At 45.0% G+C, this 24,051-nt stretch overlaps 3 protein-coding genes and 2 pseudogenes across 9 annotated transcripts in view; 3 read left to right on the top strand and 2 right to left on the bottom strand.

The window, feature by feature from the left end:
* MPHOSPH9 (M-phase phosphoprotein 9) overlaps window positions 1-1,957 on the bottom strand; it is a 73,077-nt gene extending 71,120 nt beyond the window's left edge. The window contains exon 1 of one of the 3 annotated variants that reach the window (XM_075898552.2): window positions 1,839-1,957. The gene's annotated coding sequence lies outside the window, so the exon portion shown is untranslated. The remainder of the gene's footprint in view (window positions 1-1,838) is intronic. The other 2 variants (XM_075898560.2, XM_075898557.2) reach the window with 2 other exon arrangements.
* MTRFR (mitochondrial translation release factor in rescue) lies at window positions 162-19,256 on the top strand. 4 transcript variants are annotated; one of them, XM_075898561.2, is made up of 3 exons: window positions 162-294; window positions 8,421-8,575; window positions 11,392-11,729. In XM_075898561.2, exons 1-3 carry the CDS (start codon window positions 231-233, stop codon window positions 11,602-11,604), a joined length of 432 nt encoding a protein of 143 aa, XP_075754676.1. In that variant the 5' UTR covers window positions 162-230; the 3' UTR covers window positions 11,605-11,729. The 4 variants fall into 4 exon arrangements, with proteins under 4 accessions (XP_075754676.1, XP_025035830.1, XP_025035829.2 ...); XM_025180045.3 differs by lacking the exon at window positions 162-294 and adding an exon at window positions 2,024-2,137; XM_025180044.3 differs by lacking the exon at window positions 162-294 and adding an exon at window positions 13,488-19,256 and having other exon boundaries at window positions 8,309-8,575; window positions 11,392-11,628.
* The window catches only part of CDK2AP1 (cyclin dependent kinase 2 associated protein 1), a 32,892-nt gene continuing 17,113 nt past the window's right edge, over window positions 8,273-24,051 (bottom strand). The window contains exon 4 of the mRNA XM_006113723.5: window positions 8,273-15,866. Coding sequence (XP_006113785.2) covers window positions 15,799-15,866 — 68 coding nt within the window. The 3' untranslated portion in view covers window positions 8,273-15,798. The remainder of the gene's footprint in view (window positions 15,867-24,051) is intronic.
* Window positions 12,209-24,020, top strand: LOC142818508 (uncharacterized; annotated as a pseudogene). Its single transcript, XR_016348359.1, has 2 exons — window positions 12,209-13,967; window positions 23,939-24,020. The product of XR_016348359.1 is annotated as an uncharacterized LOC142818508 (transcript).
* Window positions 12,960-19,256, top strand: LOC142818507 (uncharacterized; annotated as a pseudogene).

Genomic DNA, 24,051 nt, shown 5'->3' with positions numbered 1-24,051 from the left:
GGGACCCCTCGCGATGATTGGTTGTTCTAGCCGCGCGCCAGACGCAATCGCGCGACATTATTGGCTGAGGTGCGGGAAGTGTGCTAAAGGTCCAGCCCCGCGTGCCGATTGGCAGGTGCGGCTGCGCGCCGCACGAATACCCGGCACACGATTGGCGGCGGAGAAGAAGCGACCTTAGGCCCGCCCGCGGCCCAGGGATTGGCTCCTGCATAGCGTGTGGGAGGCCCGGCATGCCACGCCGCTGCGCTGCCCACGCATGCTCACTGACGGATTGTGAGGGCTCTCTTGCGGACGGTAAGTGCGCAGAACGCTCACGCAGCCGGAAAAGTCTTGCGCGTGCGCCGGGGCGCATGCGCACAACTGCCGCTAGGGGTACTGTTGCGGGGCTGGTGCTCACCCTGACGCGCCCGTAAGTAAGAAGGGCCCCGCCTGGCTCTTGGCGGCGACTGGGCGCGCGCCTGACCCCGAGCCCCCTGGTACCGGGCCGGCCCTCACGCTCCAGCTCTTCGCCCGGAGGGCGGGGTATCAGGCGGCAGGCAGGGGCCTAGCTGGGCACGTAACGCAGGAGTCTCCCCTCCCCCCCTCTCTGCCCGCCTCGCTCCAGCCTCCCCCTAGCTGGGCACGTAACCCGGGCCCCGGCTCGGCTCCTAGCAGGGGGGCGGGAACCCAACAGTCCAGGCCCCTGTCTCCGCCCCTGCCGCTCTAGCGCTCCCTCCCCCGTTCCCGCAGCTGGGAGAGAGCCCAGGGACCGCACCCCCCCGTCGCCTCCCTCCGCGCTCCCGCAGCTGGAGAGAGACACCTCAGAGGCCCGCTCCCAGCCCCCCACCCCTTTCCTAGCCGCCCCGGTACAAAAGCGCTTCCAGAATTCAGCCCGTTTCTCATGGGCTGCAGAACTTCACTTACGGCCTTGATGGATCCCCAGAGATATGCCTGATAGGAGGCAGTATGGGGGCTCAGCCCGCTGGGCAGTGTGCATCCACAGCACGGAGCATCCTGCTTTGTCCAGCTGCAGACGCCCTGTTGGTATCTCTACTAAGAGAAGGCCATCTGTCTCACTCCCATACACTGGAAACCCAGGTGTCCAATCATACAGCAAGGTGTTCAAACGTGTTATTTATTCCTTTAATTTTGCCTTTCAACTATTTTTTTCCTGTTTTCCCCACACTCTAGCACAGTGATTCCCAAACTTTTTAGTATCATGCCCCCTTTTTGATTTTTGAGAAACCCTCACACACGCCCCTCCCTCCCCCCCATAGCAGCAAATCTTGTTGAGCAAAAAAAAGGGGAGGGGGGAACTGACTGGGGGTTAAAAACAAAAATAGCAGTGAAACTTAGAGGGCAGATTGACGGGGGGGGGGGCAGGGCTGGGTCGCCTGGCACCCCCCTCTGGAATTTCTTCATGCCCCCCCACTTTGGGAACCCATGCTCTAGCAGTACCCTAACAAGTGTCCGCATGTGTGTAAAGAAATGGAAGCAGATTTGCATGAACCATAGTTTGAGATTGCCTGAAACTTACCTAATTTTCACTGCTAAACCTAGTCACTGTACTTAAGTGGATAGTACTTTTCTTAAGAAATAGATGCAAGCTATTGCAAGTAATATTTGTATTTCAAAATAAACACTAATGTTTTGGACCAGTTCTTAGTTGCCCCTTCAGACCAACTATTAAGTACATAGTATATGTGAAAAAAGATACCAGTTGCTTTAGAGACCAATCTGAAGATAAGGTGCCAGCTCCAAAGATATTGTAATGGGGGTGGGGGAATCTCATATATATATATATATATATATATATATATATATATATATATATATATATATGTGCCATAATTACTTACCATGATGAATAATTTCCAGTGTGTGTTAATCAGATCTTGGCCCCTGACAAACCTCTTCTTAGCTGATCCTGCAGCAAAATCATGATGTAGTGCTTTTACTACCACAATGATTTCCTTGACAACTGATATTGTAAGTACTGGATTGTGACTTCACTGCAGGATGAAGCAAAAGGTGAAAACCATCAGTGAAAACACATCTTAAGTCACACAGGAAGTAAGCATTTTTTAATGGATAAGATGACTTGAAAATCAGTAAAATGCTGACTTATGCTCCTCACTTATGAGGCACCTTAACGCAGGTATTACATGTTTTAGAGATGGATGAAATAACCTATAGATAAAAGACTTGTTTAAGATCATACAGTGGGTTATGGTAGAAGAAGGAATACACATGTCCAAATATGCAAGTTGACCACTTTTCTCTCTACTAAGTGAAACTCTTGCTTTTGGGGATATGTGGTGAATGCTGCAGTTAGGAAGACTAATAGGAGAATATTCAGCATATTAGTTTAATATTAAAGAATTAAAATGGAAGGATATTAAAATATTGACTGTTCTTCCCAACCTGACTGCTAGGGCCACCTGCTAAAATTGATAGTTTTGTCAGATTGAGTTGCAGGATATATTTAACCAAGAGACATCATGACTTCTGAATAGTTAGAAGCCTTTAATCAAAATGGAGTGATACTTCTGTGTGTTAAGTGTGTGTGGAGACTTCAATAATTAAAATCCCCTGTGTGCTGCTGGATGCTATAAATAGGGTATAATAATTGCAGAGCTTTCAAACTGCATAAGTCTCCTGATCTAAGGAATTCAGATAGACTTGACATTTCTAGGACTCTATTAAAAAAAACCTGGGATTATACTGTTTTTATAGACCAAGATATTTCCCCTCATTAAGCTACTTTAAGGGTAGCAAGGCACCTCCCATACTGACTAGGACTAAGGTTCATCATTTTCTCTTTCACGTGTATTAAACTTAACAGCTGTGTTTTGGTTTTGGTTTTTAAAATTATGTTGTGTGTAAAGTGATATCCTGGTAGGTCAGTCTTATTTACATATTTGTTTTTATAGCAAAACATCAAGTGAATTCACATTAGTCTGTAAGCATTAAGGCACTCCCCAAATATTCTCTATTCACATGTGTTGAGTAGCTCAGATAGATAATCTTTTTCAGGTGATTTGTGGGTAGTCAAGTTAGTTTGTTACAGGAAAAAAAAAACCAGCAAGCAAATGGTCAAGGTAGCACTTTATAGGTTAACAAAACATGTAGATGGTATCATGAGCTTTTGTGGGCACAGCCCACTTCTTCAGATGACTGGAGTTGTGATTAGAGGGTAAGGAAACTCGAAATAAATAGGGGGAGGGAGGAGAAAGATGTTCTGTCACCCACTCCCCTTCCTCTATGCATAAATTACACATGCATACTTTATGCATAGAGGAAGGGGAGTGGGTGACAGAACATCTCCCCCCCCCTTCTCCTATTTATTTCGAGTTTCCTTACCCTCTAATCATAACTCCGGTCATCTGAAGAAGTGGGCTGTGCCCACAAAAGCTCATGATACCATCTATATGTTTTGTTAACCTATAAAGTGCTACCTGACCATTTGCTTGCTGTTTTTTTTCCAGGTGAGGTTACTTAAGCAACCAGTTACTGACAGTAGTAACTGAGCTGAAGGAAGGGGACATTTGTTCATGTAATTCATTGCTGCTATGCTTTGAAGAATTAAGAACATAAGAATGGCCATACATAGATAAAATGTCCATGTATCCTGTCTTCTGACAGTGGCCAATGCCAGATGCTCTGCAGGTACATCTGGGGAAATTCTGCTGCACTGCAAATGCACAGAATTCATACTCCCCATAGAAAAATCCCTTTCTGACAGGGAAGCAAAAGGAAGCCACAAGAGCAGCCATGTGCCGCTCCCCACCAATGTTGGTGCATTGTTTCAAGCATCTGGAGCAGCTAGTAGAGGGTAAATCACTGGGGGAGCAGGGCTACGGATATCTCAGTGAGTGGCTCCTACCCTGGGCTGGGTACACCTACAAACCCTGGCTGAGTTGGGAAGAATGGGACTTCCTCTTCCTCTACAAGGAGAGGCAAGAGCTGACCCAACCCCAGAAACCTCTTTAGCTGCAGGAAGGGCCATGTCCTCCAACCCTTTCTTGCCCCCATAACTCCTCAGCTGGGGCAGGAGGGAATCAGTGAAGCTGCTTGCTTCTCTCGCCACCCCCAATCCCTCCATCTGCCCAGCCTCTCTGCATCCAGACCTACCTTCTCTACCCAGATTGCACCATTAAGCCTCACCCCTTGCATCCAGAAGCCCCCCCCCATACTAACCTACCTGAACCCACACATTGATAAGCCTAATCCTCTGCACCCAGACCTCTCTGCTGAGCCCCTCCTGTTTGCATCTGGACCCCACTCCTGCACCCAGACTGCCCCCTGCACTCAAACCTCCACTACAACAAGTCCCACCGCACCTGCCTTTGGATCACCCTGACTAGCCCTTTGCCCCAAGATTCCCACACCGAGTTAGCACCTGTCCCTCCATTGAGCCCTCTACACCCAATCATCCTACTGAGTCCCAGTGTGTCTGCACCTAGAACTCACCCATAAACCTTTGTTCATCTAAATTTCTCTTGCACCTGCACCCCCTCAAGCTGCCTGCACCCAGATTGCCCCACACACAACTCTGTCATCCCACATCTAGATCTTCCTACACTAGGCCCTTCCATACTTGGATGCTGCAGGGCTGAGTTTGCCTGCCCCTAGTGTGCTTGGCATGGAGGGGTGGGGCCCTAGAGTATTTCTGGGAGAGTCCTGGTCAGGTGTAACTTTACCACCAAATTCATGTCTAGGGAAGGGGGATGCAGGATGAGCTCTGAGCTCTGTGCAGTCAGTAGTCTTTACTCCCCACTGCTATGCTGGAGCCTCCCTATTTATTTACTGACAATTTGCATAATTTTAAAATAAGTGTGCTGATGGTAATGTTTGTGTTGTCAAGAGTATAATAAGGGAATCAAGTGATCCATTCCCAGCTTCTGGTAAATAAGACTAGGGACACCATTTTTGCCCATCCTGGCTAATAGTTATTGATGGATCTATACTCCATGAACTTATCTAGTTGGGGGGACGGGTTGCAGGTTTTTTATTGCAGAAAGCATAAAGAGTTGCTTTATTATTGTTTCTGTAATGAAACATCACATTCCCATTATTTAGTTTTTAGTGCCACCAAGTGGCCAGTTTGACTTTCTCATTAAAACCACTTGAAACTATTTGTTTTTCTCCCTTCATCCTACCTGGGTCGATTTATTGCTAGTTGAATGTTAACTTTTATCAACTGCATTCAGGACATACCATTCACTTATTCAAGCAATCATTCATTTGAGCCAAATAAGTAAATATTTAAAGCAAAACAAATACATGTTTATCATCTTAACATAATGCCCAAATGAACAATGTTATTTGATAACACTAGAAATCTGAAGTCATTTATGTATAGATTAGGAAATTCAGGCCTATAAAGATCAAAACCATGACCAGGAGGGATGACCTCTAGGGGGTCAAGCATTGTGTTGCATAACCTATTTGCTCCTTGACTTGCTATTTTAAACTGTTACTCTCTATTTTGATGTGAAAACACTTGTGATGGGTGAAATGGTTGGGGGTAGACACAAAAATCAACTAATGGCATTACAAAGGTTTGATGTCAGGAGCAACTTCTGGCAAACAGCAGACCACAAAAGAATTCAAAATCAAGTGGATCAAGTTAATAAACTGATAAATTCAGTCAAGTCACTGCACCATGAAGTATCAGCAAAAAAGAAAATGTTTCTTCCATTACTTTAAACATTAGAATGGGAACCAAGGATAAAAGTCTCAAAACTATAGGAGCTATTAAGATAATGCTTAGAAGTTTCACAGTAGAGAATAAAACCTGTCTGAATCAAAGTGATCTGGTAACATAAATTACTCTTGTTCATTGATCATGCTGATGATACGTTTTTAATTCCTAGCAGCTTGTTTTTGCTTAGTCTGAATTTAGATATTTAAAGACTGACAATGTTATTTTTTATCCCAAGATGTTTTACATAAAACTGATATTCCCATCCTCCCTCATAGGGTTATTAAAATCCAGCAGTGAAATGCTGCCATCTCTAGGCTGGAATAGGGCAGATGTTTAGCACCGCACAGTAGAACAGGAAGCGAAGATTAATTGTAGTTTCACTCAAAAAAGGTAAAAGGCAGGATATATATTCTTTTGTTAGATATTGGCCAAAACATGTTATCACCCAGAGGATTGTGAAGTTGTGTGGGGGTGTCCTTAAGATAGAAGCCACTCAGCTGGATGAGGCCTTGACACCACAACAGAGTATTGATTTTGTACAGATTTCAGTAAAGCGAATCACGAGCAACTATCACTTTCTGTAGCCTCTAGATGTTGCTTCGTCTCCCAGACAGCTATAGAAAATGCATTATTTTCTAGCCAAAAAAAAAATCTTCTCAAGCATAGGTTCATTGCTGTAGCTTCACTAATTTGAAATATTACTCATTAGCTAAGCTTCCTGTTGTCTGCAAAAAAAAAAAAAAAAAAAAAAACACACATTCGGACTCTCTGGGTTACCTTTGATATCGTAACTCCAACTTTCTTATGGGAGCCAATCTAATTTTCCTAAGTGATCCTTAATATGCAGAACCTGTGGAACATTTCCTGCCCTCTTTGGGGTTCTAAAGATACTAGAAACTACTCCAGCTTTGGTTTCATATATCCCACTTCTAGAATCATTGCAGTTCTTAGGGCAGATTTATCCTCTTGTTTGTGCTAGCTTGGTGAGGAGAGACTGTGGGGGGGAGATGAAGTGTCTGCAGTCTCACTTCATTACAGAGCCAGGGCAGTTGAGGAAGTTGCTAGCAGTGGGTGGAGAGAGGGATGGTCAGAGCAATGGGGGATGTACTGATTCCTCCACTAGCAGAGTTATATGCCTTTGTCCTAATTTAGGACTGCCTCCACTCACTAGAATCTCCACAGGAGGAATTGCCTGTATCTATAATTGACCCCCTTCAGCATGAATCCCTGTAGGGCTGAGAGAGAAGTGAATTACATTTCCCTTTGTTAGCAAGACTGAATCAGGACTCAATGAGCGTTCTTCCTGAGTAAGGATTTCCAAAGAAGTCACTTATGTAGCCAGGTGCATAGCCTTCTCTTTCCATTAGATCTTTACCTCCTTTTCTAATACACTTGAACGTCTTTAATCCAGCAAATCCTGGGAAAAAGGATATGATGTATTAAAGAATTTTCTGGGCCAGAAAGGGTGCTGAAGGGTCTGGACATGAGGATGATGGGGATGGAGCACTTACCTAGTACCCCCTCCCAGGGATACACCTAGCTCCACAGCCCATGGTGCTCCCAGGCACTGCCACCTACTGCTATGGGAGCAGTGGAGGTAAGCCTCAGGAGAAGCACCTCTGCACTGCCATTCCCCCACTGGGGGAAAGCGGAAGCAGTAGTGCCTAGAGCCACTTCCTCCTCCCCCTACCAAGGTCCATACTACAAGTGTTCTCAGATTAGGGACACCCCTAATATAGAGGTTGAGATATATATGGGATAATATTCAGATAATTGATTTGTTATGCCAGGATTTCACCCACAGTCATAATCCAAAACTATTTCCCTATGTGAATGGTGTTTGAACGATTATTTACATTAGATTTCTAAGTCAAAGTGAACTCAAAAGAATGACGTGCGCCATAAGTTATTTCACAAAGTTAATTGCATCATCATCGCCCTTTACGCCCACTGGCATATGGGCAGCTACTACTAAGGTCCTCCACTTCTGTTTGTCACTGGCCAGCAGAAGGCTGTCACACACAGTTGAGAAGGAATTCTTTTTTGTTGTGTCCGTAATAAAAGGCTTTTTCTAGGTCAGGGTTTTGAGCCCTGAGCCAAACTCCCAATCCTGGAGGATCGGGTGCATGCTTAGCCTGGCTCCTCCCCCCTTGACCTTTTCGGTTTGGCTGAACCTACCAAAAGCACTAAGCTCCCGCCAGCATAGCTCCTGGGATCATAACACACAAGCTGCCCCACCTTGACAAGGCACGTGCACATAGGGCAGTAATTGCATCCTAATACTCATATTTAGAATGTGAGGATTCTTTGTGTTATTGTGTTCAAGTGCCACTTAACAGCTTGATTTTGAAAATTAAATAGTCACTAAGTTAAAGCAGAAAAACTAAATAGATGCCTTACAGACAAAATAACTTTGACTACTGTAAACACGTTTGTTGCAACTTCATAACATTCATTTGAAATATTTAGCATTCAAAACATGACACATCTGTGACAATGTTACATAGCTAGTTTATAACATCTTTTAAAATAGTGGGCAATATTAAGATAAACTAGATCATGTTAAAACATTTTCTATTTCAGGTTTTTGTCAAGAAGAAGTTTTGTTTCCATTTCTTTATGAATGCTTCAAGTTTGTTTCATTCTACAATAAATACATTGGCTTGGAGGCCATGGCTTTGGAGGCAACAGAAGTTTTTATCCCCCCAACTGGCTATACCTTTATTCCCAGTTGCAGGAAAGAAGAATTCTTGTGATCTTCTTGCACTAAATGAAACAGACTTAGAAGAGCAGTTTGTAAGAGGTGATGGCCCAGGAGGCCAAGCAACTAATAAGACAAGCAACTGTGTAGTTCTGAAACACATTCCATCTGGGATTGTAGTCAAGGTAATTCATTTGGTTCTATTAAATGACATTGTGCATCATCTTTACAAAGACCTTCCTATTTTGTTTTGTTTTGTTTGAAGCACCTTCTTTTCTTCCCCTTGCTGCCTCTTCCTCAGAAGCGGTGGGTGGGGGCGGGCAGGGGAGAGGGGAGGAAGCGACTAGTTAAAGTCAAGCCTGCCTACAGTGCACTATAGCAGATCATTCACTATAAAGCAGTCAAGAAGAATTCAGCAGAAGTGTTTCACCCCTTCCCCTCCCAGCCATCCCTCAGAACAAGGGATGTTAAATTTAGATGTGCAGCGCCGCACATTCAGCAGGGGAGTCCCCAGCTGATCACAGGCTCCACATGGCTTTGAAACACCATGTGCAGCCTGATAGAGGCAGCAAGGGGGGAGAAGTGACTAGTTAACTAGCCTGTCGACTAGTTGTTCACATCCGTACTCGGAGCTACCTGAAGCATGCCTCATGGGGCTCTAGTGGCAATTTAAAGGGCTTGAGGCTTTCGCCATGTTAGCAGCAGCTGGGATTTCTGGGCCCTTTTGAATTGCTGGAGCACTTGCCCTTTCCTCTCCTTCCCCCGTCAGTAGGCCTGTTCAGCAGTGCACGATTGCCATGTGCATTATAAAAAGATTCAACTTCCTCTGCAGGATTAAGTATTGGCCAGTGATAGGATATTAAATTTAGATTAATAGGCTAATCGAATAGTCTATTGCTACATTTCAAAGGTGAAAGCGCTATGGAGAACACAGGGCCAGCGGGGGACTCAAGCATTTCAAAGCCCAGCTGACCTTGGGCTCCACACAGTGCTGCCACTTTGAAGCATCCTCTTTTCTTCCCTTTGCTTCCTCTTCCTCAGAAGCGGTGGGTGGGGGCGGGCAGGAGAGAGGGGAGGAAGCGACTAGTTGTCAGTTATTTGATAAGCATTTGCTTATCTGACAGTCCAGCTAGTCTTTCACATCCCTAGCCAGTGGCAGATTTGGTGAATTAATTGAACTATGTCACTAGATGCTGTGGTTCTGACTTCAGTGTATAAGTGTTTAGAATTTAAAGAGCTAAATGATAGCATGTGTGAGATTTTGTGTCAGTTTTTGGTTTTGGGTGGGAGTTTTTGTTTGGTTTTTTTTTTTTTTTTTTTTGGTGAGGCCACACTTTCATGGTACCATTAATAGGAAAACTAGGCAAATATTCAAATATTATATTTAATTAAAAGAGTCCTGAAATTTTCCTTTTCCATGGCTGCTGTTAGCTCTGTACTTTATCATCAGTGAGCTTTTCAACATTCTCTATTGCAAGACCGGACCAGGCAAGATATAGTCTGTGGGCCGGATCTGGCCTGTCAAGTTGCTGGATCCATCCTGCAGGCTGCCCTGGCTGGACTTTCAGGAAGAGAGCGGCCAGCTTCTTTAGAGCAGCTCCATGCCCCTTTAAACGAATTTTGCTGGGGGTGGGGCAGCACATAAAGCCTGTAGAGGGCTAGAGGGTCCAGCCAGCCATTTTGAGCAGCTTGGGGCTGCATCAAGCAGGGAGTCTGCCTCAAGTTCCTGCAGGGCTGCTGGCTAGGAACTTCCTAGGTAAGCCCTTTTCTCAACTCCCTCTTCTAGGTCACCACCCACACCCTCTGCATCCCCAACTCCCAGGTCACAACTCCCTCCCAGACCCTGCACTCCCCCCTCCTACAATATCCCCCAGGCTAGAATCCTCTCCTGCACCTATATCCCCTTTTGGACACTGCAGCTCAGTCCCCTGCTTGAGATCACAACCCCCTTTTTCACTCAGACTCCCTCTGAGACCACAGCCTCTCCTGCACCCCAGTCCCTTACCTTGAGCTCCCTTCTGCACCCAACATCTGGCCCAGACTCTGCACCTCCCCATAGAACTCAGAATTCTTGGAGTGCCCCCCTCCCATCAAAAATTATTGCGTACCCCTCCTGCAAGGAAATGTCTCAATTTTGTATAGATGGTGAAATAGAGGGATAGAGCTTAATTGACATTTCTAGGGTCCTGGAGCTGATAACAGAAGTCAGGAATCCTGGCTCTTCTTTTCCTTTTACAAGTGCTAGATGAGACTACAGATCCATCAAGTGATATATACTGAGCATTCCTACTCCTCCTTGAATTACTACTGAGTAAAACTAATTTAAGCCCCTAGGCCGGCTGACTGGGCGGGGCTGATTAATCACCTGTGAAGCTGTGCTGCCCCCCAGCTTAGAGGGAATGCTGCTTGCAAGACATTTTTGTTCAGAAGTAAATCATATGAATGCAAGAGCAACCTTCAGGTCTACCAGTGAGAGAGAATTAAGACAAAAGTCAATAGGCAAAACTACAAGAACTCTTAAACAATAAATGCTATTTCAAAACACCAATATATCATTATCTACTGGCTGCCAGAAATGGTATGCTCTTTACTGCTGTAGCAGAAAAAGAGTAACTCATTTAATGTGGCTTTTAATTGAGCCACTAATTAAATTAATAAACATTGTAATTGTTGTAATCATTTCTGAATGTTACTACATAAAGAGAACACATTTCCTTTAGAAACTGTCAAGACACAAATGTGGCTTATTTCCCTGTGCACTTTCCTTTACCAATATGAATTTAAATATCGGAACTACTTTTTTTCCTAGCCAGTAGATAAATAAAATTATAGGCTAAGTATTCAACTTCTTACTCATGCAAACAGTTTTAAATTTTAGTATTAGTTTGTATTAATAAGGATTTTATAGGATGAGACTTTATAATAGTATTACATGTTTAGTAAAAGTTAAAGAAGGGAAGTGTAGAATAACCAATTAATTTACAATAAAATATCTTTTCAGTGTCATCAGACTAGATCAGTGGAGCTGAACCGACAGAGAGCCAGAGAAATCCTACAGCAGAAAGTTGACCTCTTTTACAAAGGTGAAAATAGTGACATTTTTAAAGAGAAAAGAACAGCTGAGAAGAAAAAGCAAGAAAAGAAAAGAAGAGCAAAGGAGAATCTAGAAAAGAAAATGCACATTAAAGAAATGCAAGAATCAGATTCCAAATGAGAGGAAATGATTTGGCTTGTCAGGGTAAGAAGAGAGAGTTTGTTACTACCATTGAAACACGTTAGAAGTTTTCTGACTTAATACTGTTATAAAGTTTCATAATAAAACACTGTTAAAATGTTGAATTTGTGACCGGGTATTAGTGCACAGCTCAAGCATTTAGCCCAATGTTAAGTCATATATTTCTTCATCTTCTACTATGGACATCCCAGTACTCTCAGATTCAATGTAATCAGTTCATTTGTGCCAAGTTGAGGACAGGTGTGGTAAAAAAAAAATAAGATCCATAAAACAATTAAATGGATGTTACAGGAAAATTCCTGTATAATTAATGGAGGGAAAAAAAATAAACTCAATCTCCTTTTTAAAATTACAGTAGATTGGATGAACTACAAAAAAATGACCCTGGTTTTAGGTAGGGATTGTCAATTAATTGCAGTTAATGCAAGCAATTAACACAAAAATTAACATTCTTTTTTAATGAAAATTAATCAACCTGCTCTTTTTTCACCCTCTTGATACTTACTGTACTATACTGCTTGGGGGACACTGGCACAGTTCTGTGTTCTCATGATCTGGAGTGATTAAATATCAGAAAAAGTGAATGGAGGAAAGTAGCAAGAGTTCAGGTCTTTTGAATAGGAAATTTATTTTAAAAAATCTTTCAGATGGTTTTCTGGGTAAAAAGACAGTTCTCTCTTTTGCAAGGCTGCAATCCAATACCATCAAAGTACTTCAAGTTAGCATGTATATGGTCCTGCATAATATGCTTTCACCTCCAATTCTTGTGTTAGATAGCCCATCAACAGCAAATGAATCCTGCCAGCCATGACAGTAGGCTTACAGAGTTTCAAAGAATCGCCCATAGATCAAACCAAATACAATATCTTAACCAACACTATTGCAAAGTAGATAGGTAAGGACTGCTGACCACTCACTCTGCACTATAAATGACAGAGGGCTAAGAGATGATATTTCAGTTGCATCTTCCAGTCAGTCATATCTTGCCCTCTCAGGATCATGAATCCATGACCTACATCATACAAAAATTAGAGTTGGAGCTTCTGAAAAATATTATAAGAGTTGCTTTGATTGGTGATCACTGGACATTCTTGAGCAGTTTTGGCATCATAGCATACCAAATGGATGCTGTATGTGTAATGCTAGCAGACCCTGGTTGTCATCAGGCAGAATCAAACCTGAGACCTCTGCAGCTTCTACCATATGAGGTAAAAGCCTGCTGGCTAGCAGCTAAGGCTATAGAGCTGACTCCTTATTCTTGCTGCATATAGTCTCTGCTACTAGGTGGGTGTGGGTTACATGAAGACACTGCAATCATTCGTTTTAATGGTAACATGCTGAAATGTGCCGAGCATTTCTTGGATATTGCAAAAGAATGGAATATTCAAGAAAAGGTAATATTAGTACTGACAGTGCATGTAAGAGGATAGCTGCAGTCCGTTATTGTCTTTTCAATTCATGACATGCATAGCTTAGTCTGCAGTGATTCATTAAGTGCTCAATGATGGCAGTTTTTGAAAATTGAAAAAAATTAGGGAACTTGTGGACCATTTCAAACACTAACCCAGAGTTAGAAATACAATAATCTGTAAATGGACAGAAACAACATGTTGTACAAGATACTTCAACCAGATAGAACTCCACATTGGATAGGTTTGAGTTCATGCTTTGAAATAAAGCCACTATCACAACCACATTAGCTCTTCCAAAGCACACAATCTATTAGTGTTGACAGGTAGTGATTTTGAAAACTGCAAAAGCTAGAAACACTATTTGAGCTTCGCAGATTTATGACTAAACGCTGTGGGGGGAAATTTTGTCTCCTGCTCTGTGGTTTTACCAGCACTCTCTCATATATTTAGTGTTGGGCAGTCTGCAGTGATGACCCAGCATATGTTGTTCATTTGAAGAACACTTTGACTACAGATCTGACAAAATGAAAGAAAGTACCAATATGAGATTTCTAAAGATAGATACAGCACTCCACCCAAGGTTTAAGAATTTGAAGTGCCTTCAAAAATCTGAGTGGGAAGAGGTATGGAAAATGCTGTAAGAAATCTTAAAAGAACAACACTCCAATGCAGAAATTACAGAACCCGAACCACTGAAAAAGAAAATCAACCTTTTGTTGGTGCTCTTTGACTTAGATGATGAAAATGTGAAAATGAAGGTGTGTTGGTCCGTGCTGCTTTGGATTGTTATCAAGAAACACCGGTCAAAACAAGAACCGTCATTCAAATGTTTAGCATATCTGACAATGCCAGCTACAACAGTGCCTTGCAAAAGCCTGTTCTTATTTGTCACCTGAAAGTGAGAAGTAGGCATAGTTATCTCCCTTAAATGTAAGTAAATGTTTGTCTTAGTAATTGGCTAAACAAGAAGTAGAATTGAGTGGATGTGTAGACTTTAATGTTTTACATTGTTTTGTTTTCTTGAGTGCACTTATGTAAAAAGATTCTACATTTGTAAGCTGAACTTTCAGAATGAAGAGATTGCATTACAGTATTTGTATGATGTGAACTGAAACTGTTTTTTACAGTGCAAATATCTAATAACTATAAAGGGCACTGTGCAATTCATATTCTGTGTTGTAATTGATATCAATATTTGCAAATGTCGAACATCCAAAAATCTGATGTTTGAGTGAGATTAATTCCAATTTTTTTATTATTTGAAAGTCCTAGTGTTTTTAGACCTCTTTGTCAAGGGATAAAAGATGTGATAACTAACAAAGATGTGGAAAATACTGTAGGTTGAAAGCTACTTCTGTGAGTTCATTCATCTGGACCATTGTTATACAAAGTGTCCCCTTTCCCAAATCTCTTATTATCCTCCAACATCTGTAATTTGCATGATCCATCTTCCTTTTTGGGGTTTCATTGTCCAGTTTCAGCATTCAGTTTCACTGAGTTCACCTTTCAGAATTATGCTATTGTCTGTACTATACCACAAACACTCGAATAGTTTCACCTCAGAAAGGGGCTTCATTCTGTTTTTAAACATTCCCCAACTTTATTTGAATAGGGAGCATCTACTCAGTTGTATTAAAGATGTTGATTTAAAATCACAAGGGAAAGAGGTGATCTTCCAGCTTAATGGAATGTAAAAAAAGTGTCAAATCACATCCCTTGAACTTTCCATTCCTACACATACCCACTGGCTGCTATCATAATTCCTAACCTCCAGCCATGAAGGGAGGGGAAGAGACATTTTTCAGCATGGAGTTCATAGTGTTGAGAGAACTGCCAAGCACTTTTATAAGTAGTAATGGAGCTGGCAAGTAGTAGTCTTACATGCTTCCTGCGTGACTGACTGCATCAGGTCAGCACTATGAATGAAACATCTCCAGCAGTCTGCAACCCTGTTCTCTAGTCTATTCTTGAACTTGAGGCTCCTGTCTCCTGACTACTTTTGTACTTTTATCATAAGGTTGATTAAAGTGACCGGACATAGTTTTAATACAAATTGTTAATGAAAATAAGCTTTATTACATCAAGTAATAAATACATACAAAGATGCAAATAACAATTTTAGTAATTTATCTAGAATTTTGTTTTTTGGCAAACTTACAATTGAAATCTTCAGCCTTAGGATGAAAATTAGTTATCTGGGATCTTGTTATTGTCTGTTAGGTTGCTCTATCTTCTTTATTTATAACTCATGCACTTTAAATGGACTTCAAAGCACTAACAATCATGCAAATGCTTATGCAAAAAAAAGGTTATTTCTAAGCAGGGTCTATGCTAACTGAGTACAGCTGACTAATAGGTAAAACATGCTACCTCTGCAGTTATTTTTTTTTTAATCCTTAGAGCTTATGTCAAAAGGTGAAAGATTGACCATGTCAGGTTAAGTGAATATAGTCAAAGAAATAAAAAGAATGAGACTGTGGCTGGGAAAGAAGGGAACTGAAGTATAGTCTGTGGGAGAGAAAGCACCCTTCTGCATGCAGTTTTAGTCAACCTTTCGGGAAGAATTTGGGGAGTTTAACATCTTAAAAAATGCAAAACCCTCAGTAAATTGAAAAATCTTCTCATTCTTAACTGTACATTTTCATTAGGGCAAAAAAAGGTAAAACGTTTAAAATAAAAAAAGATTTATCTGAATGTTTCAAAAGGAACAAGTGTTTTTTCTTCATAAAGAGATGGAAAGTCTTGTAACATAATTAGTAGGCTAGGATCTTGCATTCCGTTCAGTCTCAGCCAAGCATTCCCGAACTAATCCTCTGGCATGAATGATGCCTGCAAAAGAACGGTAGATTTTTGAAAGCATCAGATTAGGTAACCGTTGAAATTCATCAAAGTGGTTTAATATTTCTGTCCTAAAACATCTCTCAATGGTGCTGCAATCTACCATAGCAATATCCTTCAGCATCCAACTGCAGTTAAAGTAAGTGAGCTTGGTTCTCCGAACTGGCATCTTTTCACAGATTAACACCATCTGTGAAACTTTGTGAAACTTTACTTAAAAATGGGTCCAGACCAAAACCCCAAATCCACATGTGAATTTCAGATCCACATTCAGAGAGGGATTTAAACACTTCAATTCAGGCGTATTGTAAACTGCAAATCGTAATTTTTTAAAAGGGTCTTGCATACTTCTAATTTGAAAATTTGCTAAGAATACTATCATAAAGCCTGTCCAGCAAGTAACTTTTGCCTTAAGAGGATGTCTCTCAACTCACAGCCATAACTGTCAACATGCCCTGAAAGTCAAAGTCTAAGCTCCACCAGTGTTAATGTGAGTGTGCTAGCGAACATCAGCCACCATAAACCTTGCTCACATTTAGGTGACATGAACTAGACTTTTCCAAAGAAGCTTACTTTTCTTGAGTTTTGAAAGTCCCAGCCTTGGTACTTAAAACACAACTGGCAGATCTAGATTAGCGCTATCTAAGTTCACAGCAGGGGAGTCTGAGCTGGTGTTTGAACCAAGGGAGATTTTGGCATCACTTGCCCACTGCAGACAAGACCACAGTCTGGCACCAAGGTTTTAGGGCAAAAGAGAATAAATAGATTGGTTTCTGCTCAGAGCTTACCACTATTGCTTCTTAACTGGGTGGAGGAGTTGCTGTTGAGCAGCAGGAGGTGCTTGGCCTCATCACACTCAAGTACATTCCCTCTGAAGCACTGTTAGCCATGGGGCTTTAAGGTTACAGAGCAACAGCCAATGATTGCACCCAAAGGAATAATTTGTTTATTAAATAACAACACTTGAATATTTAGGGATACAAGGGTTTTCAAAGGGTTAAATATATGTGCACATTTGGAAATTAGTGCCTGTACATATGGTATGCAATAGGGATGCAAGTGAGTACTGTAGCCAACTATTCGCATTCCCTGGCCCTTGCTGTCTCTGTATCAAAGGGTTAAAAGTTAGTTCTGCCCAGCATGGTCTCTGCAGTGCCACCTCCCCCTCCCCAGTGCAGTACTGCCTCTGTCTACCTGTGCGCCCAGCTCCTACTACGTTTAAACTGCAGAGACGCATCAGGAGTAGCTCCTTGCACGAGCCAAGACTGAATGCTTCTTCCCTTATTGACTAAGCGTGTAGTCAAAAATTGTATCAACCACACAATTAGGAAATTACCCCCTCTTAACATCTTTAGTACGCAAAGATACAAACTCAAAGCAGCATCTTACATATTGTGGCAGGGTGCCCAGTTAATGCAGCAGAGCTACCCTAAGACAAGTAGAAAACTGAGAGTGTTAATGGATTTCAAAGTGTGGTAGGCTGTGTGGCTTCTAAACGGGTGAAGCAAGAAACAGAAGTCTCCTGCAGGAGGAATGAATACTCCATCGATCATATAACTTCCTGCTTCCATGCAGGATTTCCCAAGCCCAGTATCCCCTGTAAGCTGTGCACTGTGCAGCTGCTCACAAGAGATTCAAATGCTGCCTAGCTGAATAGCAGACTGCCCACAGCTAGGATTTATGTTTCTATTTGTGGTGCACAGTCATACATGCCTCAGTGCACATAAAATTATTATTTTTCGAGTGGTTGCTCATGTCCCTTCGAATCAGGTGTGTGCACCGCATGCACCATGTCTCCGGAATGTTTTCCCTAGCGGTACCTGTAGCGCCGGCAGGGCGCCCCCTGGAGTGGCACCGCTATGGTGGAACATAAGTACCCCTGCAGGTGCTCCCCCTCCTCAGTTCCTTCTTACCGCCCATGACGGTCGTTGGAGCGTATGTCTCTGTTAGAGTAGTTAATGGTTCCCATTTCTCTTAGTGTTGCAAACAGTTCAAATTAATTAGTTGGCAGGTTCTTTGTTTTTTCCTTCTCCCCCTTTGGGGGTGAGGAATGCCTGGGCCACAAGGCTTTAAGGCTTCCGCTGTACGCGGTAAATTCATGCCCAAGGGAGACTCTCACGATAGCTGTTTAAAGGGTTTGGGTGAGGGTCAACTAGCAGACGCCTGTAAGATCTGCAGGTTGTTCAAGCCGCGCACAAAGAGGGAGCGGGACTCTCGTTTGAAGCTTCTCCTCATGGAGGCGGCTTTACAGCCAGCACCGACTGGACATTCTATGGTGCACAGTGCGCCGGCGTCAACGCGCAACTCTCCATCCTGTGCGAGGACTTCGGTACCGAGGCCTCGGCACCGCTCTCAATCCCCGGCACCAAAGAAGTCAAGGTCTTCGCGGGGTAGGTCTCTGAGCCAGAAGTCCAGCTCCAGCCTACACTGTCACCTTGAATCCCCGGAGCAGACATCTCCGTGTGCTGCAGTGTAGCGTAAAAGAGCTGGACGACCATCAAGTCCAGATCAGCTACCCTCGCATCGTCCTTTGACGCCGGACACTTTTGAGGCGGCGCAGGACCTGATTAGCCTCACTACCTCCCCTCTGTCGTCAGTTGAGGCGGAGAGGTCGAGGTCTTCAATGCCGGGAGCCATGCTGGCACCGGCTTCTCCTCCGCACCGGTTAGATTGGTCGGCACTGGTCACATATGCAACGGGACTGTCCCCTGTGGGACCAAGTACCGCTTGCCCCTACCTCAGTGCCAGTCTCGACGTAGGCCGCCAGGCCTCACGCAGTGCCCGACTGGCCTCGACCCCCATCCGTGCTGGGACCTCTCCCAGAACTGGTCTTGGCTGCCCCGGTGCGGTATTACTCAGGCCTTGTGGCATCGTCAATGGCACCGTATTACTTAGCTTGTGGCACCATCAACAGAACTGTCAACGGCACCGGCATCAACCCTCTTGACCGGGGTGCCGCTTCAGTCTTCGGCGCCGGGCTCTTCAGCACTGCTGCAGGTACCGGCATCGGCCCCATGGGCCATGATGGTGCCGATAACGCCACTCTCTTCGATGACGACCACTACAGCTCCTGCAACTTCTGTCCTGCCTGCTGTGGTGTCCATAGGGGGCAACAACAGGGGCACTTCCTTTGGGGCAACTGGACTTGGGAGTTTCCCACCCGCAACCGGCACCGACTTCGGTACCGCAGTCCATATGCTCTGGATCGACACTGCATGCGGTACAGGGGCCTGTCTTCCCAGCACCAGCACCGTACACCCTCACTGCACGCACACGGGCAAGCCAGAATCTATGGCCAGGTTTGCCCCTCCGATGGTGGCAGGGCACTCGTCATCGGCACCACCCTGGCCTGAGTCTGAATACTCTTCAGATTCTGATGTGGGCTCTTTCAGGTCATAGTCCTCGGGAGTTTCGTCACATCATAGATCCCATTCCCAGCACTGGCGTGACCATTCACACGTGCAGCAGACTTGGCCGCCTCAGCCACATTGGCCTTTTTGGATGCCATGGGCATACCACCAGTGGCAAAAGCCTGTGCCCCCCTCTGGTGTTGAGTGTCTCCGGGCATCGGGCTCCTCCGTCGGCGTCGCTGTCACGACCCCCTCCCTCGCCTCAGAGGGCTGCTATTATCGATGTCGCTAGAGATCCGCAGGCTTCGGTGCCAGACCCGCTTCCACACGCAGTGCCGCCTGCCCACCCACCCCCTCCGTCGGGCCCTATGCTGGATCCAGTGCTGCTCCAGGAGTCGTCGTCGTCCTCATCTCCTGACGAAGCGTTAGCAGATCCCACACTGGCGATGCCGACAATAGATGCGCGGTCGCATCAAGATCTGCTCCAGCGTCTGGCTTCCAACCTGGGTGTCCCGGCCCGCTTGGCTTTGCCACTCAATAAGACTGTGGCTAAGATCACTAACGCCCTGTGGCAGACCCCAGTATCTTTAACCCCTACCTTAAAGGGAATCGAGAGACGCTATTATGTCCCACAGTCGGGGCACGAGCACCTATATTCCCAGCCTGTCCCGGGGTCCCTGGTAGTCCAAGCCGCGGCCCAGAAGGAGAGACTTCCGCAGCCGGGGCTGTCCCCGAAGGCTAGAGAGCCCAAACACCTCGACCTGATGGGGCGTAAGGTGAATGCCACTGGTGGGGTGCAGCTCCGCATTGCTAACCAACAGGCAATGCTGAGCCGATACTCCTATAACACATGGCAGGCAATGGATAAGTTTAAGGATAGGCTTCCCGCCGAGGCACGTTAGGAGTTTGCGGCTATGACCACAGAGGGTAGGACTATTGCCTGTACAGCTCTTCAGAATTCCCTGGATGCTGTTGACTCTGCAGCCCGCACCATGGCGTCAGGTGTAGTTATGTGCCGTGGTGCCTGGCTGCAGGTATCTGGAATACCTCCTGATGTCCACACTACTATTCAGGATCTCCCTTTTGATGGCAAAGCATTATTCTCGGAGCAACAGGCAGGGGGGATCCCGGTTGCCTCCCCTCTGTCGCGAGGCTTTGTGGCTGTGGGACTTGTCCACAGCACACAATATAGCTTTGCAGGCAGAGTACCTGCCGGGGTGCAAAACTTGCTGGCCAATGCTCTAAGCAGGTCCTTCGGAGCCCACGAATCGTCCCTCAAGGATTCTGCCCTTCGTCCTGTCTTCCACAGGTGGAGTTGTCCCCTACTAGACCTGTTTGCCTCGGCATACAACACCAAGTGCCAGAGTTACTGCTCCCTGTTGGGCCTGGGGGGCCTCTCCAGGGGAGATACCATGACCATGCCTTGGCCGGCGGGCATCCTCTATGCATTCCCTCCATTTCCCTTAATTCCCAGGGTTCTGACCAGGGTCAGGACCTTCAGGTCCATGGTCATCCTGATAGCCCCTCGGTAGCCCAGGCAGTTCTGGTGCCCGATCCTGATGGATATGCTCACCGAGGAGCCTATAACGCTCCCACTGGTTTGGGATCTCCTCACCCAACCTTGGGATGGGGGGCTCATGGTTCACCCGAATCTCAGCTCTCTCCACCTGACAGCCTGGTTTATCCATGCCTGACCCAACCAGAAAGGGAATGTTCCCAGGAGGTGCAGATGGTGCTCCTAGGTAGCAGGAAGCCGTCCACCAGGCAGTCCTACGCAGCCAAGTGGCAGCGGTTCTCGTCTTGGGTGTCCAGAAGGGGGGTGCACCCATCCTGTGCACCTGTCCCGTCCATTCTGGACTACCTTTTCGAGCTTAGGTTCGGTGGCCTCTCTACCTCTTCTATCAAAGTCCATGTCTCACCACTCTCCGCCTTCCATGTTGGATCGGCTGGAGTCTCTCTGTTCTCTGATCCTGTGGTCAAAAGGTTCCTTAAGGGTTTGGATAAGTTGTACCCCTCAGTTAGACCCCCTCTTCCCGCTTGGGACCTTAACCTCGTGTTGTCTAGATTTGTGTCGCCCCCCTTTGAGCCACTGGCCACGTGCTCTTTGAAGAATCTCTCTATGAAGGTTGTGTTCGTTGTAGCCATTACGTCGGCTCGCAGGGTCTCCGAGCTGAGGGCGCTAACTGTAAACCCGCCCTACCTAGTGTTCTCGGAGAATAATGTGCGGCTCCGCTCTCACCTGGCCTTTCTCCCAAAGGTGGTGTCACCGTTCCATCTGTCCCAAGAAATTTACCTACCAGTTTTCTTTCCAAAGCCCCATGCCTCTCCTAGGGAGCAAGTGCTCCACTCCCTAGATGGTAGGCGGGCATTAGCCTTCTATGTCGATAGGACGAAACTCTTTCATAAGTCCAAGCAACTGTTCGTTGCTTTCGCGGACAGAATGAAAGGACTCCCTATCTCGACCCAGAGGTTGTCCAATTGGGTCGCGGGGTGTATCAGGGAGTCTTATGTCCTGGCCTGGAAGGTCCCGCCCCAGATTACAGCACATTCCACCAGGGTGCAGGCATCCTCTGTAGCTTTTGGGGCGCAGGTTCCAATTATGGAAACTTGCAGGGCGGCCACGTGGTCATCAGTGCATACCTTTATGGCGCACTATGCGCTGACATAGCAGGCCAGGAAGGACGCAGGGTTGGGCTCTGTGGTTCTCAGCTCCGTGTTGTAAATGTGTTGTTTTTTTTCTCTGTACCATACTGCACTTTATTCAACAGTTCTCTGTGTTATGTTACTTGAATAAATATATTTTGGGTTGTTCAACTTTCGTAACTTCTCTTTCTGGGTGCTCCGACCCCTCCTCCGTAAGTGGGGTTGGCTTGGAAGTCACCTGATTCGAATGGACATGAGCAACCACTCGAAGAAGAAAAGAACGGTTACTTACTTGTAACAGTTGTTCTTTGAGATGTGTTGCTCATGTCCATTCGATTTCCCCCCCACCTCCCGTTTGTTGGAGTTTCCGGCAAGAAGGAACTGAGGTGGGGGAGCACCAGCAGGGGTACTTATGCTCCACCATAGCGGCGCCACTCCAGGGGGAGTTCTGCCGGCGCTACAGGTACCGCTAGGGAAAATGCTCCAGAAGACGCAGTGTGCATACCTGATTCGTATGGACATGAGCAACACCTCTCGAAGAACAAAAGTTACAGGTAAGCTTTATTTTCTGCAAATAAATGGAAAAAATCCTCAGATGAATAGAAAAGATGAATGGGAACATTGTCCCAGCCCCTTCTCATCATGCTACTGCATGCTCCCTCCACACAAATTTAATTCCTCTTTGTAGGAACCTCTTACAATGTTGAGTGGGTAAGGTTCTGAGTCAAAAGATGTCAGAAAAATTGGCTGATATCCATGTTGCCTATAAAAATTCACATTAACTAGTGTACAAAAGCACAACTTTAATCTAGTAATTGTTCAGGGTGGCAGACTGAACTTTTCCAGGCCTTTTCCATGTCCTTTTCATTAGCCTACTGCCATTCTTGATCTATTTTGACAGACTCAGACAGTGCAATAAAGAGACTCCTGCGACATCGATTTCAGTCCACCCCGATTCCACTTTACAACTCTTATCAGCAGAGTTTATTACATCTCTTCCAAGAACAGCTACTAATCATTTTATTGCCCTTTGTGGCAGATATATTACTCTCCCTTTAATGGCTGGGCCTTAAATACTTCTGGCTTCACCTTTGCACCACCCTATTGCTGAGCTAATCAGAGACCATTTTAGCCGTTGGCACAAGATGAAGCAGCTTGGGGAACTGCCCTGCACCTAGCTGCCCATGACCCTTATTGGTCACTTCAGCAGGTAGGATGTGGGAATCGCCAAGCCACGGCCCTGTTCCTTCAGGAATGTCCCTGATATGCCTCCTGCAGAGAATGGTGTGGGGCTGGGATACCAGCTGTAAGGCATGCAGTAATTTTCCTAATACGGAGAGGAAAGGATTTTTACTACCCTCTTTTGCTCGCAAAAAGGAACTATAGACCACTGATGAACTGGGCCCTTAGGCATTGTTCCTTCTAATTTTTTTCCATCTATATGCAGAATAACTTTTGGTATATGCACCAAGGCAAGTGCAGATGTGCACCACCCATTGAAATATGTGCTGCTGGCTATGAGCAGCTGTAGACTCTCTTCCAAACAACTGGATGGCACCTGAATCTCTCCTGGTCAGCTGCCCAAGCACTCAGCTTACAGGGAACACTGCCCTTAGGACAAGCCAATGTGGAAAATTTGATCTGAGCTAAACAATTTGAGTTATGTTAGTAGCATACCTCAAGTTGACATAGCTTAGATCTACTTACTGCAAGGTCCACATCAATCTGAGTCAATGGAAGAAACTCTTCTGATTCTGACAGAGTACCGGAGTTGATGTCCAATCGATCAGCAGTTGATTTAACGTGTCATCGCTAGACCCACTAATTCGATCCCTGGTGGATCGATTGCCACAGAATTAATCCTGGCTGTAGTGGAGACATGCATGTAGATTCTAGCAGCCCCAGGGCTCCCTTAGATCTAATTATGTCTGCTTAGTGATATAAAAGAGACCGTTTAAGCAAGTGGAATTTACAAACAAAAGGGAGCCAGGAGTAGGAATGCACATGATGGAGGAATATGTTGACAAGTACAATGTTAGACTCCTGTTGTTTTTGTTTATTTTTCCCCAGCTTCATCTTCATTGGACCCTCACATGCAAGTTTCCACAGAGTAGAATCTCTTCAAGCAAATAAACATTCCATTAAGATTAAACGGGCCAGCTGGAAAAGTGGTGTATAGGTGA

The sequence above is a fragment of the Pelodiscus sinensis genome, chromosome Z, assembly GCF_052426305.1.
Source record: "Pelodiscus sinensis isolate ZL-2025 chromosome Z, ASM5242630v1, whole genome shotgun sequence".
Classification (NCBI taxonomy): Eukaryota; Metazoa; Chordata; order Testudines; family Trionychidae; genus Pelodiscus; species Pelodiscus sinensis.
The sequence above is the reverse complement of the archived record's forward strand: the minus strand, read 5'-3'. Positions and strand labels throughout refer to the sequence as shown.